Genomic DNA, 16,619 nt, shown 5'->3' on the forward strand with positions numbered 1-16,619 from the left:
GGCAGCAAACCACATTGCAATGTATGCACCTATGCAACAATACTGCATGATCTGCACATGTACCCCAGAACCTAAAGTACAAAAAAAAAAAAATTGAATTTTTTTTTGAGACAGGGTCTCACTTTGTCACCGAGGCTTGAATATAGCGGCATGATCATAGCTCACTGCAGCCTCAGCCTCCTGGGCTCAAGTGATTCTCTTGCCTCAGCTCCCTGAGCAGCTAGGACTATAGGCATGTGCCACTAAGCCTGGCTAATTTTTTCATTTTTATTTTTTGTAGAGATGGGGTCTTGCTGTGTTGCCCAGGCTGGTCTCGAACTCTTGGCCTCAAGCAATCCTCCTTAGCCTCCCAAAATTTTGGGATCATAGGTGTGAGCCCCTGTGCCTGGCCAAAAATTTTTTTGAAAGGCTAACCAATAAAAAATGAACTAAATTTGCAAGAACAAAACAGCCCCATCAAAAAGTGGCCAAAGGATATGAACAGACACTTCTCAAAAGAAGACAGTTTAGTGGCCAACAAACACACCAAAAAAAAAACCTCATTATCACTGGTCATTAGAGAAATGCAAATCAAAACCACAATGAAATATCATCTCGTGCCAGTTAGAATGGTGATCATTAAACAGTCAGGAGACAACAGATGTTGGAAAATATGTGGAGTAAAAGGAACACTTTTACACTGTTGGTGGGAATGTAAATTAGTTCAACCATTGTGGAAGACAGTGTGGCAATTCCTCAAGGATCTAGAAATAGAAATACCATTTGACCCAGCAATCCCATTACTGGGTATATACCCAAAGGATTATAAATCATTCTACTATAAAGACACATGCACATGTATGTTTATTGTGGCACTACTTACAATAACAAAGACTTGGAACCAACTCAAGTGCCCACCAATGATGGACTAGATAAAGAAAATGTGGCACATATACACAGTGGAATACTATGCAGCAATAAAAAAGGATGAGTTCATGTCCTTTACAGGGACATGGATGAATCTGGAAACCATCATTCCTGGCAAACCAACACAGGCACAGAAAACCAAACACCACATGTTTTCACTAATAAGTAGGAGTTGAACAATGAGAATGCATGGGCACAGGGAGGGGAACATCACACACCGGGGTCTTTTGGGGGTTGGGGGTCCGGGGAGGGATAGCATTAGGAGAAATACCTAATGTAGATGATGGGTTGATGGGTGCAGCAAACCACCATCTACGTAGGTATACAGGTTTGTGCTACAAACCTGCACATTCTGCACATGTATCTCAGAAATTAGAGTATAATAAAAAAGGGGGTAAAAAGTTTAAAAAATTAACCAATCAGGAAAGTACACAGAATAACAGTAGGACAATTTCTCTTCCATTGAGCTTCCTGCCTGACCCTTGGACTTCCTCACTTCTTTGGCTTACCAGCTCCCATCCTCCAAAGTTTCTGAGTTCTTCTTCTGTGGAGAATTTGAGCTACTCTCTTTCTTTAGACCCAGGCCATCTAAGGTGGGTCCAGAGAGCCTCACTCACCTCCCCAACTAAGCAAGCAGCCCTGCAGGTGTGTTCTTCATGCAAGGGCAGTTTCTGCTCTGAGAGAATTTAATTTGGTTAGCTCAATTAAAGGGATTATATTATTTTCCCCTTCACATGGGAGAAAGTAGCCGAAGTCTACTTACTAATGAAATTCTCTGTGAAGAGTCTGGGAGGGAGGGTTTAGGTAATTCATCTACAAGGGTGCTCAGAGAGTTTGGAGAGAAACAATTGGTGTCGTTATGATGGCATTCTACAGCACAGTACTTGCATTGCACCAGGCACTCTTTAAAAAACTCTGCAAGTGTTCATTCATTTAATTCTAACCACAACCATGCAAGGGACTTCCTGTTATTGTCTCCATTTTACCAATGAGGAAGCTGAAGCAGAGAGGTTACCTACCTTGACAAAATTCCTTTCCTCCTTTGAGGAAAAGGAGCCAAAGGTTCAGCCATGCCCAAATCATATCCCTCTTCTCATCCAACCACCCAACCATTCCACAGGTAACCTGACCAGCCACTTTTATACAAAGTACAGTATTCAGATTGGAATAAAAATATATTTCCTTCAGTCCCTGCTCTGAGAGGTATTTCCTCTCAGACTTCCAGGAGCTGGATTGAGGAAGATGGCTTAGTTGGTACAGTATAGCAAAATGTCCTGCTTGTTGAAACTGAATTTGTGATTATCTTCTTTTTCATTAATAAGTCATTGAGGGGTGTTGTATCCCTATAAAAGGAGAATTTAGGGTAGCCAAATAAAAAGAGGGGTAATGTAGTCTCATTACAGAAAAAGAAAGTGTGAGCAGCCTTTTAGTAGTTGATTGCCTCAAGATGTGGTATTCAGCCAGGGTGAAGGGAAAGTGGTTGGGGTTGTGGATCTGGAGGTTTACAGAAGCCTTTATCAATCCTGAGACTCAATTATTCTGTTGGTCTTCAGCCAGAGAAGTGTCTGCATCTACTGAGAATAAACAGTATTGCTGTGATCATTGGTTACCTCTGTTCTCAAAGGTGTGCCAGGTTTGGAGGGCTCACTTCTGCCCAGTGTTTTGGGAGCAAACCTTCCCAGGCAGTTGGCCTCATTGTAGTTAGAACCTCTTCCATTTCTACACTTCAGAAATGATGTCTGAGAATCTTCAGGTCGCCCAGATACATGTTTCCCCAGCATCACTCCCTGGACACTGAAGAAAGAGGAAATCAGCAGACATCTTATAGGGAGAGGTTGTTCTTTCAGCATTGCAGCTACTTCCAGGCGGTGGGGAAGTACTCAAGTACCTGTGGTCAGGCAGATTAGCCATATCTAAAGTCAAGGATGGAAGAGAATAGACTTTACTATATCAGTTAGCAATAATAGTCCAGGTGAAGGCTAGAAGCGGTGGCTCTTGCCTGTAATCCTAGCATGTTGGGAGGCTGAGGTGAGCAGATCACCTGATGTCAGAAGTTCGAGACCAGCCTGGCCAATATGCTAAAACCCCATCTCTACTAAAAATACAAAAATTAGCTGGGCATGGTGGTGGGCACCTGTAATCCCAGCTACTTGGGAGACTGAGGCATGAGAATCTATTGAACCAGGGAGGCAGAGATTGCAGTGAGCCAAGATCGTGCCACTGCACTCCAGCCTGGGCAATAGAGCAAGACTCAGTCTCAAAAAAAAAAAAAAAAAGTCCAGGTGAGAGGTTATCATGGCTCACACTAGGGTGGTGACAAAGGAAATGCAAAGAGGTGGATCAATGCAAGAACTATTCTGGAGGTAGAACAATGGGACTTACTGACATGGATGGTGAAGGAGAGTTCAGAGGCAACACCCATCTTGAGATTTGATTGAACAATTGGTAAATGATGGTGCCATTCACTGAAAGAGAGGAAACTACAGGAGGAACAGGTTTTCATGAGCTGTTATGATTCCATTTAGTTTTAGTTGCCTATTATAATTCCAAGTGGATGTGGGGAGTAAAAAATGGGTTGTATGAATCTGGAGTTCACAGAAGAGGTCAGGATTGAACGTGTAAATTTGGGAAATGGCATGAAATACCACAGAAATTGGTAATACAACATGTAGAACTGAATGATCATGAAAAATCTGTTTTTCAGCCAAGCTTGTAGAATGCAACTCAAAAAAAAAAAGTTAAGGCCAAAGTGTATGTATTTATAAAAAAGAAGACTGAAAATGTATGTAGTAAATGTCCAATATAATTTAGGTAAGGTAGAAGGGAGGATCTAATGAAGAATAGAAAATAATGAAAGAGAAATATTAGAAAAATCAGCTAAACTAAAAGTAAATTTATACAAAAAACTAATAAACCTCTGGAGAAATGGACTCAGAATAAAGAAATGCACCAAATAAAAATATTTGGAATATGTGCTAAATGCCACTGAATTGTACACTTTAAAATGGTCAAATGGTGAATTTGTTTGTTAGTTTTTTGAGATGGAGTCTCACACTGTCACCTGGGCTGGAGTGCAATGGTGCGATCTAGGCTCACTGCAACCTCTGCCTCCCAGGTTCATGTAATTCTCCTGCCTCAGCCTCCAGAGTAGCTGGGATTACAGGCACACACCACCATACCCAGGCTAATTTTTTGTATTTTTAGTAGACAGGGTTTTACTATGTTGACCAGACTGGTCTCGAACTCCTGACCTTGTGATCCACCTGCCTCAGCCTCCTAAAGCAAATGGTGAATTTTATGTAACTTTTACCCCAATAAAAATTTTGGAACAAAAAGGGGAGATAGAACTATGGGTAGAATACAGAAGAATCAGGCCAGGTCTGGTGATTCACACCTGTAATCCCAGCACTTTGGGAGATCAAGGAGGTAGTATCACTTGAGGCCAGGAGTTCAAGACCAGCCTGGGCAACAGAGTGCAATTGCCATCTCTATCAAACAAGCAAACAAAAGAATATAGAAGAATCGTAACATTTGATGTGATGTCTAGTAATTGCTTTAAAATACTTCATCAGAATGTGGGGGATTATAGATGAGACAAGTTATGTAACATATTGATAATTCTTGAAGCTGGGTGATGGTTACATGGGGATTCATCTCAATTTCTATAATTTTGTGTGGGTTTGAAAAGCTCCATCGAAAATATTAAAACAACCCCCTCCTCCTGCCAAATGATTTGAAAACTTAATTTGGGGAGTTTCTTAGAGCTGACTTGACCTTTAAATATTATTAAGTATTAAAGTCTCTAGTAGCTCAGAGTTAAAGGGTATTCCCACCAAATTAAGAGTTGAGGAAGGGCCCTGAATGTGAGCCAGAGCTACTAAAGTAGGATGTGCCAAAAGGGCACCTCTCCTTCTGCTCTGGTTTCTGTGAAACATAGTGCTTGTTTCAGCAATGTCACTTCCGGGAATGTATCCTCAGGAAATAATTGTTCACATGTGCAAACCTGTATGTGAATAAGGATGCTGTTCTGAGTGAGTTTATAACAGTGAAACAATGGAAACAAGATAATGACTGACTAAAGATGCTGGCTTAATAAATCATGGATACAAGTAAATAATTGGATTTAATGCAGTTATGAAAAATAATCTAAACACCTTGGACCTCAGTTGCCTGTTTTTTTTTTGTTTTTGTTTTTGTTTGTTTGTTTGTTTTGTTTTTTTTTTTTTTTTGAGACAGAGTTTCGCTCTTGTTGCACAGGCTGGAGTGCAATGGTGTGATCTCAGCTCACTGCAACATCTGCCTTCCAGGTTCAAGCGATTCTCCTGCCTCAGCCTCCCAACTAGCTAGGATTACAGATGCCCACCACCATACCCAGCTAATGTTTCATATTTATAGTGGAGATGGTGTTTCACCAGGTTGGCCAGGCTGGTGTGGAACTCCTGACCTCAGGTGATCCACCTGCCTCGGCCTTCCAAAGTGCTGGGATTACAGGAGTGAGCCACCACGCCTGGTCAGTTCCCTGGTTTTTAAATGAAGAAAGCCAAAGGAGAATTGTTTTCCTCAACTAGTTTTAGGAAGCCAGCAAATCTTTGATACCAAAATCTCATAAAGACATTATACAGAAAGGAAAATTACAGGTGAATCTCTCTTACAGACATATATCTAAAAATCCTAAACAAAATATTAGCAAATTGATTCCAGCCATATATAACAATTGTAATAAATCAGGACCAAATCTTGTTTATTCCAGGAATGGCTGGTTGGTTTATTATTGGAAAACCAAACAGTGTAATTTAACATTTTAACTAATAAATGGGGGAAAAGTATATGATAATCTTTTTTTTTTTTTTTTTTTATTGCATTTTAGGTTTTGGGGTACATGTGATGAACATGCAAGATTGTTGCATAGGTACACACATGGCAGTGTGCTTTGCTGCCTTCCGTCCCCTCACCTGTATCTGTCATTTCTCCCCATGCTATCTCTTCCCACCTCCCCACCCCCCGCCCCTCCCCCATTTCCCCCCAACAGACCCCAGTGTGTAGTGCTCCCCTCCCTGTGTCCATGTGTTCTCATTGTTCAACACCCGCCTATGAGCGAGAATATACGGTGTTTGATTTTCTGCTCTTGTGTCAGTTTGCTGAGAATGATGGTTTCCAGGTTCATCCATGTCCCTATAAAGGACGTGAACTCATCGTTTTTGATGGCTGCATAATATTCCATGGTGTATATGTACCACATTTTCCCTATCCAGTCTATCATCGTTGGGCATTTGGGTTGGTTCCAGGTCTTTGCTATTGTAAACAGTGCTGCAATGAACATTCGTGTGCACGTGTCCTTGTAGTAGAATGATTTATAATCCTTTGGATATATACCCAGTAATGGGATTGCTGGGTCAAATGGGATTTCTATTTTTAAGTCCTTGAGGAATCGCCACACTGTCTTCCACAATGGTTGAATTAATTTACATTCCCACCAACAGTGTAAAAGTGTTCCTATTTCTCCACATCCTCTCCAGCATCTTAATAGATACAGAAAAAGCATTTCATTAAATTCATCATCCATTGATTATTTTAAAAACTTATGGTAAAATAGGAATAAGAGAATAATATCTCTTCTCACCACTTCTTGTACTCTAGGTCCCAGTCAATGCAGTAAGGTAAGAAAAAGAAATGTATATGGATTGGTAAAGAATAAATAAAACTGCCATCATTTGCAGATGATATGCTTGTGTATGCAGAAAATTCTAAGGAAGCTTCAGATAAAAATCTAGAATTATTGAGAGAGATTAGCAAAGTCAGTATACAATATCAACATCAAAAGACCAGTTATATTTCTATATAACATCAACGTGCACTTAGAAAATGAAATTTAAACCAATATTTAATTTATAGTAGCATATACAATCAAGTACCTTGAACTAAATGTAATAATAGATGTACAAAACCTCAAGCAAAACTTACGAAGCTTTGTTGACAGTGTCAAGTGTTTGTGAGGATGTGGAGCAACAGGAACTCTCAAACACTGATGGTAGAAGTGGGAATTGGTATAACTGTGGTATGTACTTCTGTGGTATCTAGTGAAACTGAAAATGTGCGTAATCTATAAGCCAGCAATTCCTCTCCTACATATATACCTTGTGTGTGCATATATGTACCAGGAGACATTAAACACATGTTCGTAGCAACATTTTTCATAATTGTCCCAAACTGGAAATAACCCAAATGTCCATTGACAGTAAAATGATAAATAATTTCTTGCAAAGTCATAGAATGGAAAGCTGTAACACAACACTGAGAATGAGGAACCAATGCTACATGCAACCAGGCTGAATCTCAGAAGCATAATTGTAAGGGAAATGAGCTGGATATAGAAGGATATATGCATTATAGTTCTATTTATATAAAGCTCAAGAAACAATAGTGTTTGGGGATCTATATTTGAGTGGTAACGCTATAAAGAAAAGTCAGAAAGCAACAGCCAAAACTGTCATGAGAGTGTGTTTTTGTTTTGTTTTTAGAAGAGAGAGGAGAGAGGTTGTGACTGGGCAGGGACTCAGGAATTTCTGGATTTCTGGTGTGTTTTGTTTCTTGATCTTTATGGTGATTTGCTTTATAATACTTGTTAAGCTGCACTTTTACATTTTATGCACATCTCCCCCCACCACAATTAGAGTGTTTTAAAATGTGGAGATGTTCAGATCTCTCTAAGGGATTGTCGTGGGAATGAAATGAAGTAGAAAGCCATGTAGAGCTCTTAGAATATACCCGGCACTTTGTAAGACCTTAAGAAATGTTAGCTATCTAAACAAAATACAGATTTGCTGTTATGATTGCTTCTCTTATTTGTTGCCATCCCTGCTCCCTTTCCATCATATTTGTTGACAATGTTTCTCAGCTTACTGTTGGTATTTTATTTCTGTTAACACTGTCTTCTGAATTAACGATCTTTTCCTTTATACTTTCTTTCCTTACTCTTAACCATAGAAGGTTCCCTCCAACCCAGAGATTTAATATGTATTGTGTTGCAGCTTTAAAAGGGGTTGCTTTTGAACATTTGATTTTTTTAATTCCTTTTACAAAAACAAAGTATATGATTAAAGAAGAATTCGTACATAATTGCATAAAATCTACATTTAATTCTCAAATTTATCTAGGATTCATATTTAGTGTCATGAAAGAAAGGAAACTGACCTTTTTTTCTCCAGTCAGGTACTGAAGTTCCCCCTGTACCACGAATTGAACAATGTATCTCTCCTCCACTCACTGTTGCAGCTGTCTCCTCTTGCACACATTGAATTCACAACCATTTGTAACAAAAGCATAGACTGGAAACTTGGTACTTGAACTGAATGTGATAATGCAATTCTGAAGGGAGAGGGGATGGTTTCCAGGCAGCAGGAGGGTAGCTGCAACAAGGAGAGAAAGTGAAAGAAAGGTGGAAAAAGCTTGTGTCAAACAAGTATTCCTTAAAGGCTGCATCCTTGTGTGTGGTGCACAAGCCACTTGCTGCTATGACGTTTGGCTAATTATGTCTGTTGACCTCGCTTTCCTCGTGTATCAACTCTATATAATAGTAACGCCTACCTCATGTGATGCTGTGCACATGATGGCTACCTCAAGTAAGGAACACAGGCTTTGGGATCAGTCAGTCTAGTGTCTTATCCTTGACTCTACCACTAAATAGCCACATGACCCTAAGTAAGTTTCCTAACTTCCCAGCCTGTTTCGTCATCTGAAATATCGTGTCAGTTAATAGTAATTAAATTAATAGCAAATTAGAAATAGAAAGTAATACTTAAGGGAATTGCTATGAAAAGCCAATAATGCATTTAAAGGCTTGGCACTGGGTGCGTGGCACATAATAAGCTTGGAATAAATCACACTTGCAGTGATTTTAGTTTTTATTGCTATTGTGGAAGGATCAGGAAGGGAAAGAATATTCAGCAAAAGAGACTGAGAAGTAGGCATCAAAAAGATCTGGGAGAAGGCAACCATGAGACGGGTGTCATGGAAACAAGGAAAAATAGTATCAAGAAGGAGGGAGATAATGCAAAAGGAGGTCATTCAAAGGCTGGTTTCTTCTGACAAGACAAAAGAGCAATTTTCATCTCTTAGTGACTAATGAGAATGAAGGGAGAAAGGAAAGGGAAAAGCAATAATTATAAATGAAGGATATTGAACACAACATTTTCTAAAAGCCTCCTTCCTCTTAACCCTGTAGTCACCCCAGGTCTTCTATGTCTTCCAATTAAAGAAAATACATACTTCTTAAATAAAGGTAAGCCAGCGTGACACAAAATGGAATAAAAGTATCACTTTTGCATCATTTTGGTGAAATAAAAATGTAGACAGTTTCAGGTTTACACAGTGGAGGAGAGGATGATGGGGGGAGGAAAGGGGATGAATTACAGAGCAGGATTTCAAAGTAATGATTTTGAACCTCCAAGCTAACTCCAGTGAAAAGGTGGTAGGTGTAGCATTTATTCCTCTTTTCGCTCTACCTGGTTTCAGAAAGAAATTCTGACAGCATATCTAGATAAATCATTCAATAGCATTTACAGAGCGAATCTGAGAAAAGGTGAGCAGGAAGTGGAACTAGATTCTAATCTGGGAGAGATGAGTGGGCAAATCCCCTCCAAGGATAGATTTTGGGAGAGATAGGGAGGAATAAGGGGTTGTAAGAGCCAGGTAGTGTTGGGGGCCCCTGTGGCTTTGGGGGCCTGAATAAGCTGCCTCCTGCCTCGGTGGTGGGGTTCTCTTTGCTTATGGAGAGATGGAGGTGGCTACCAGGGACCAGAGGTGTCCCAGAGGGATGCAAAGTGTGGGCCTCTTGAAACTTCGCTCCTGCTCAGTTGTCAGCTAAAGGGTCAGAGGCAGAGGGCCCTCCCAGTCTACTGGCCATAAACATTAAGGAGGCTGAGGCTCAAGGCCATCATGGAATGCGAGGTGGTGATGGGCAGAGCACAGGAGGCTAAGCCTCCATCTCCCTCCACCAAGAGGTGAGTGTGGCTCCACGGGAGGGGAGTGGTGGTAAAGTGAGATTGTGGGGAAATGAATGGAGCAAGGGGGATAGGAATAAGATTGCGGGGATATGGATGAAGCAGGCGGGATCTGAATGAGATTGTGGGGATATGGATGAAGTGGTGGGGATAGCAATGGGATTTGGGGGATATGGATGAAGCAGGGGGATCTGAATGAGATTGTAAGAATATGGATGGAGCCAGGGGGATAGGAATGAAACTGGGGATACAGATGGAGCAGAGGGGATCTGAATTAGGTTGTGGGGATATGGATGAGGCAGGGGGGATAAGAATGAAACTGTGGGGGTGTGGATTGAGCAGAGGGGATAGGAATGAAATTGTGGGGATATGAATGGAGCAGGGGTATAGGAATGGGATTGTGGGGATGTGGATGGAACAAGGGAAAGGTGCCAGGGAAGAGGAGAGCTGAGGGTGATTCTGGAGGGAGAGCACTCCTAGGCAGATTCTGGGCCTGGCAGCCCCAGGAAGGCTGCATTAGGCTTCTTGCAGTTTGTGGCTTCTACTCCTCCTTGGGCGCCTCAGCCTGGATCTTTTTGTCCACCATCAGCCTGCTAGCCTAATTAGATCCCAACCTCCACTCCCCCTACCACATAGCCCAGGGTTCTGTTTGAAACCAGTGGGTCTGCAGTTCCTGCTAGGCCTCGTCTACCTGTCACTGTAGATGGGAGCCCTCCAGCCTGGCTGTCATGCCCCTCCCCTCTCCCCTGTCCTGTCCTTCACCTACATAGCTCCATGCTCCTTTCTCTGAGGTGCCAGCTCTGGCTGCTGCACGTCCTGTCTCCTCAGCCCAGGGACCCCCTCTTCCCTCCCCAGCAAACTCCCTCAGATCCTCAGGTCTGCATTCGTTTCACTCCACTTCTTGCCTTAAATGAAATCATTTCCCCTGTCCCTTGCCAGTCTTGATCTCTTCATGAGGATAGCGACTACTGTAGCTACAAGAAACTTGGGACCCTCAGGGATGGAGGTCACGTGTCATCTTTTATCATCCTCCAATCTGAGGTCAAGAGATCGGGCAGGAGTAGTTGCCCCTTCCCAATACAAACAGGAATGGAGCCTCTGGAATACCCATTTTCAGTTTTTGTCACCCCTGTTCCCCATTTGATGTTTCATGACATGTTCAAGAAGAAAGCATTGGAACATTATTAACTCATGGGTGCAGGGATTGGCTCTATGACCTAGGAGACAGGTCAGTTGTGTTAAGGGGCTGTTTGGGAGATATTCAGTTCATTTCAGCTTCATTTCTACTTTCCTATATATGAGGTTGATAAAAATCTTTCCTCATGGTATGACCCCCCCCATAGCTTCTATAGTTTCATTTTTCTTTATCTTTCTAAAAGTAATATTACACAGAGACATGAACTTAGATGTTTATATATATTAATGGACATAGAAGTCCACAAGATATATTATTTGGTGAAAAAAAATACACAGTATAGGACAGCAATTATATTTGATCACCTTTACTTATATATATCTGGGTACACAGGTACAGAGAGATGTCTGGAAGAACATTCACCAAAGGGCTGACAATGATTACAAAAGGGTGCAGAGTTTCAGGTAATTTGTACTTTAGTTTTTGTTATCTTCCTTTATTTTTGAAGATTTAATGAAGAGATGCTCCTTTCATTAAAAAGCATAAAGTCACCAAATAAATAGACACATGAAGAATAGACCCTTAAGCTGGCAGAGAAGGGAGCAGGAACAGAAATCACATCATTCCCCTCCACTGTGCTAGTAAGCAAGAACTCTTCTTCCCAAAGGAAAACTGCTTTGTGGATTAATTCATGCAGTTAGAAACCCACCCCGCACTCCCGTTATTCCCATCACCAGACTCTGAAAACAGTTAAGGATTCATTTAGGTCTGGGTCTAGATCCTTACTGTGGCTCAGAAGCATCACTGTGCTCTCCAGGGACCTCTTTTGACCTCTCCTCTGTATGTGTCAACTCCTTCAGGGTGATAATCAGATTCTCAAAAACCGGGCCTTGTTGCTCTCATGGTTACAGGTTTCTTTTGAATGGCCCTCTTCACCACAATATGAACAGCGGGTTGTGTATTTTCGCTTCCTGGCTCTATGAATATTCCCAGAACCATCCTTCTTATATCCAGAACCACCACTGGTAGAAAGAGACTGAGCCCCAGAATTGTTGGGGAAATCAATGACCAGCACTTGATCCAGAGGTCTGGCTCTTCCTCTGAAGGGAGGGGCACTTATGGGTGTCACTAGAAGGTCGGGAGACTCCACCAGGACCACATCCTCATCGGAGTCATCCAGGGTGTCATCTATTTCGGTCACGTTGCAGTTACAGTCAGCAGTGCTGATTGCTACTGGCTGGGGGCCCTGAAATGCCACAGGGCTGGCTGCCCTCTCCATTATTGGCTCAGACCTTTTCGGCCGCTTCCGTCTAATAAACGCATCATCCCAATCCTCATCCTCCCTTATCATCGTGATTAACTCCAGGAAATTGGGAAGCCGCTCCTGCTCATTTGCATACATCCTGAGAAAATGCTTAAGCCTGAAGCGCAGGTCCTTATTCAGCTCAGCGCTTAAAAGAAGCTGTTTCAAGCGAGTCTGGTTTGCATCTTTCTCAGCTAGGATGCCTGCCTGAATAGCATTCTGGAACTGAACCTCTAAACGGATCACATAAAGAGAAGCTTTCTCCCCTTGTGCCTGCAGGGTGTTAAAAAATTTACCATGGGCAGTCACACTGCTTTCAGACTCCCCAAACACCAATTTCATGGCCCGCAAGAAATCTGCTACACTTAGGTTGGGGTTGGCAGCCTGAAGCAAACGCATGACCTCCCGGGCAGGGCCCCTAAGGGTTTTCATCGGGCGCTTGAGTTTTTCCTCCTCAGACATACTCCAATCTGGCAGGACCCCATTGACTTGGATCAGCCAGTTTTCAAAGATTTCTTTCCCGTGAGCTGGCACTACCCTCCCCGAGAACAACTTCATGTTTCTCTCTGCCATGTTGACCATTAAAGGACCGAGACTCCTCCCCAGAGACCTCAACATGGAATGGGCCCAAGGTGGCAAAGGTGCATTCTGCCTCCAACTGTTCCCCACACGTGCAATGATGCTAGCCATGACTGACGACGACAGGGTATCTGAATAGAAGATGCTTGCACTTCTTGGAAAAGCCTTATCAGCAGGATTCTCCAGAGCAACGATCCTGGGCTTTGCCTGCTTTGTATTTCAGGAGGGACTGTAAAGAAAATAAAAACGGTTAATAAGGCTGTGGGGAAGCAGTCTGCAGTAGCATTCTCCATCTTCCTGAGTAGCCTTGCAGTGCATTTTATATCTGCCCAGTGCCTTAAAAATACCCTGCAGGAGACTGGCAATTAAGACATTCCAGAACTAGCAGGTGTCCCTGGACTAGTACGGTGTTTTTCAGAGCCACATCTGTCCCCTGTTGCCTGCACTCCAGGAGGGGTGAAAACTGTTGCTTCTAATTCGAGATGACATAGTGTTTAGAGCTGATACTGGACCCTCAAAACAGGGCTAAATGGTGTGTGTCACAGATTTATGGTAATAATAACCCATTAACCTCATGGCCTCAGATCTCAATCACACCCCCTTGTCAACGTTTCCCCTGTTATTTCTCAGATTCTTAGGTGAGCTCGGAAACTAGCGTTCGCCTTTCTTTTACTTGCAGCCTCTCAACAGGTGCCTGCCACGAGAAAATTAGCCTCTGGGGTACGGCCGACTTTTGTTCGCTGGGGGTCGCAGATCCCAGTCCTCAGGGCCTCAAGACTGGGCCACAAAGGAAGAAAGCGAAGGACTGGAAGCAGCCTCATCCGAAAACCTGATACTTCCCCTCCACCGCCTCCACTGTCACCAGGCGGAACACTCCCTCTCCCATCTTCTAAACAGAAGGCAAAGTGCCTCCCGCACCGCCCCCTCCCCCCGACCCCCTTACGTTTCCTCGGAAAAACCGTCCGCCTACCAGCTCTGTGCAATCGGCCGCACAGAATTCAAGTTCGGACTCGGCTTTGATGATGTGACAGGGAGAGAGACTAGAAATTGGACCATCTCCCACCACCCCTAGTCCTTCCCAGGAAGAGATGAGGAGATGCAGCAGGGGTTCAAGACAGCTTCCGATCATCCCCCCCCGCCCCCTGCCACCTCTCCAAACACCACCCGCCCCCCGACCCCCAACAACAGCGCCGCCCACCTCAATCCAGGCAAATCCTGAAGCCTACCCAGGTGAACCACAACTCCTTCCTCAGCGCAACCAGGCCACGGGAGTGCTCCATGCCCTGCCTCGCAGTTACCGATCCTCCAAACAGGGGCGGCGCTTCCCCGACCCCTCTCCGCGCAGGGCAATCGCGCGCTCTTTCTTTACCTGCGCTTCACTGGTGGGCAGCCTGTGCTCCCGCGTCCACAGCCGTTTCCACGCCTTCCGGTCCCCGTAGCTCTGCAGGGGAACAGGATCGCTGGCGCCTCCGCGGCCGCTAAACGACCCCGGGCGCCCGACCCAGCGAGTGCTTCGCAGGACCGCCCAGCGAGGGGTAGCCGAGTCGGGGCAGCGCGGTTCCCAAGGCAGCCACGGCTGCGCCCACCCTCCAGTTCGGCCCTCCGGGCAGCCGCGGTGGCTTTCAGTCTCTGCCCACCGAAACAAAAGGGCGTGAGAGCGTGACGAGCCGGGCAGCGCGGCCAATCAGTGGGGCGAAGGGAAGGCCTCCTCGCGCAGCCTCCGGCCGGGAGCTGCTGCTGGCTAGAGTAGCGAGCTGGGAGCCGGCGGGCGGGGGCTGCTGCAGACAGGCGCGGGAGCCGGCGCGGCGTCAAGTGCAGGTCGGACGCGCGGACCGGGCCCATTTCCCTTTCACCCGTGAGTTTGCTGCTACCCCGTGGCCTCCCTTCTCCCCATCCCCTTCCACCTTGGCGGTCATCCGGCCTTTGAGACCGGATGCCTTAAACACGAGGTGGGACAGAAACCAAGTGAACAATGAGAGTTCCTCACCTTTGCATAGGGGGAAGTGGGGAAAGAGCGTTTCCTGTGTGCTTTCTGTGTGCAGATGCGCCTGCAAGGACATCTTCTTCTCGGCAGCCGTGTGAAGGAGGTAGCAACGTGCCCATTTAACAGGAAAGGACTGAAGCACCCAGACAGCACAGTTAGGAAGTGCAGAGCTGAGAGCTCACAACCAAGACAACATGTCTGACTTCAAAGACTGCCCCTCGCCAACACTCCTCTATTCTGTCAGATTAAGGGTTAGTGGGGGAAAACCAAAGCCAGGATGGGAGGACCAACTTGGGATTGCACAGAATTAGTGAGCAAGGACTGTTGTTTCCATTTCACAGATGAAGAAACTGAGCCAAAGAGAGAGAGGTTACGAGTCTTGCCCTGTATCTCACCCTGAGTGAAGCATCCAACTTAGCACCCCTCTGTTGCTCTCCAGATGCTAATTCTTTGCCCTGCAGTGCTGCCTGGAGAGCATTTTTGCACAGGTACTCTCAAACCATCTCAATAGCAGTCTCAATGTGATGATAGTGGTGAGGGAGAAGGTGAGGAGGTAGTGGGGAGAGGGCTGAGGGCAAATGGAGGCAGCCTTTATGGTGCCCATTGCACAGAAGTGGAAACTCTTCTTGGCACTTTTCTTTCTTTCGTTTTTTGTTAATACTTTTTTTTTGGTTTGTTTTAAACACGACAAGCTGCCTGTTTTATAAAAGCAACATGACTTCTACAGCCCTTTGCAAACCCAAAGGAGGCAAGGCTCAGAGAGGTAAAATGATTGGTCTGAAGTTACAAGGTGAAGCCAAAATTTGGACCTAGTCTCTGAATCCAGAACTCATGCTATTAATCAATCAAAGTATGAGGACAAGGTGGGCTGCCTCAGAGTCATTTTGGAGAGCTTGTAATAAATGCAGATTCCTGGGCCTTCCCCCTGGGGGATTTTAATATACTAGGACTAGGGGTGAAGAGTGTGATTTGTAGTTTTAACTAGTTCTGTAGTTGATTCTGAGGTGTAGGGAGATTCGTGAACCACTGTTCTAAACACCACCTGTGTCGCTGAAGGTTACAAGTAAATGGGCCTGCTGTTGGTGTATTTGTCCATGGCATGTCTGTCATGACATGTAACTCCAGAGCACAGGTTCCGACCCGAGGTCCTTCCTAGAATTGTATGCAAAGAATCTGGCCTCCGGACATTTTTCTGAGTCCACAGTTCTGTAGATTTTCAAATGAGTTTATCATAAGGTCTTCCTTCTTCAAGTCATGCTTGAAGAAGACGCATGAGAAATAAAACCCCATTTAACCTAACCCCCAAACCGCAGCTGTCTGTCACTGATATAGCTCTTTCATTTCCTGGCTCAAGGACAGGTTGCTAGGTTGCCCTTCTGTGAGCTCTTCAGGGGACTTCTCCTTTGCTGGATTTGGCATCACTGGCCCCAGAGAAGGAGCAACTCCATGGAAACGGCATGCAGGGCTGTCCAAAGTGAATGACCGTGAAGGCAGTGGCTGGAAAACTGCTCCATTTTTCTCTGGCGTAGAGAGCAGGTATTACTTGCTTTATGTACAGCGTGTCTAGGAGGCTCTTGTGGGGCTTGTTCTTGACTTCTGATGCTTAGAAACAAGTAAACAGTCTGACACCCTTCGGCTGCTGTTAGCTTCTTCTTCAGCCTGCCAAGGTACTTCACTTTCTCTTTTCCGCCCTCTTATTTGCATCACCAAGAT

General features: G+C 44.4%; 2 protein-coding genes across 5 annotated transcripts in view; one reads left to right on the plus strand and one right to left on the minus strand.

Moving 5' to 3' along the window:
- Positions 1-11,391: 11,391 nt before the first annotated feature.
- ZCCHC18 (zinc finger CCHC-type containing 18) lies at positions 11,392-14,627 on the minus strand. 2 transcript variants are annotated; one of them, XM_003945234.4, is made up of 2 exons: positions 14,292-14,627; positions 11,392-13,151 (listed from the first exon to the last, which is right to left on the minus strand). In XM_003945234.4, the coding sequence occupies exon 2, from the start codon at positions 13,031-13,033 to the stop codon at positions 11,909-11,911; it is 1,125 nt and encodes a 374-aa protein (XP_003945283.2). In that variant the 5' UTR covers positions 13,034-13,151; positions 14,292-14,627; the 3' UTR covers positions 11,392-11,908. The 2 variants fall into 2 exon arrangements, with proteins under 2 accessions (XP_003945283.2, XP_074247701.1); XM_074391600.1 differs by lacking the exon at positions 14,292-14,627 and adding an exon at positions 14,121-14,277.
- A 4-nt stretch (positions 14,628-14,631) lies between these two features.
- Positions 14,632-16,619, plus strand: part of SLC25A53 (solute carrier family 25 member 53) — a 9,882-nt gene continuing 7,894 nt past the window's right edge. The window contains exons 1-3 of one of the 3 annotated variants that reach the window (XM_074391601.1): positions 14,632-15,157; positions 15,248-15,394; positions 16,261-16,442. The gene's annotated coding sequence lies outside the window, so the exon portion shown is untranslated. The remainder of the gene's footprint in view (positions 15,158-15,247; positions 15,395-16,260; positions 16,443-16,619) is intronic. The other 2 variants (XM_074391602.1, XM_003935899.4) reach the window with 2 other exon arrangements.

This window comes from Saimiri boliviensis, chromosome X (genome assembly GCF_048565385.1).
Source record: "Saimiri boliviensis isolate mSaiBol1 chromosome X, mSaiBol1.pri, whole genome shotgun sequence".
Classification (NCBI taxonomy): Eukaryota; Metazoa; Chordata; class Mammalia; order Primates; family Cebidae; genus Saimiri; species Saimiri boliviensis.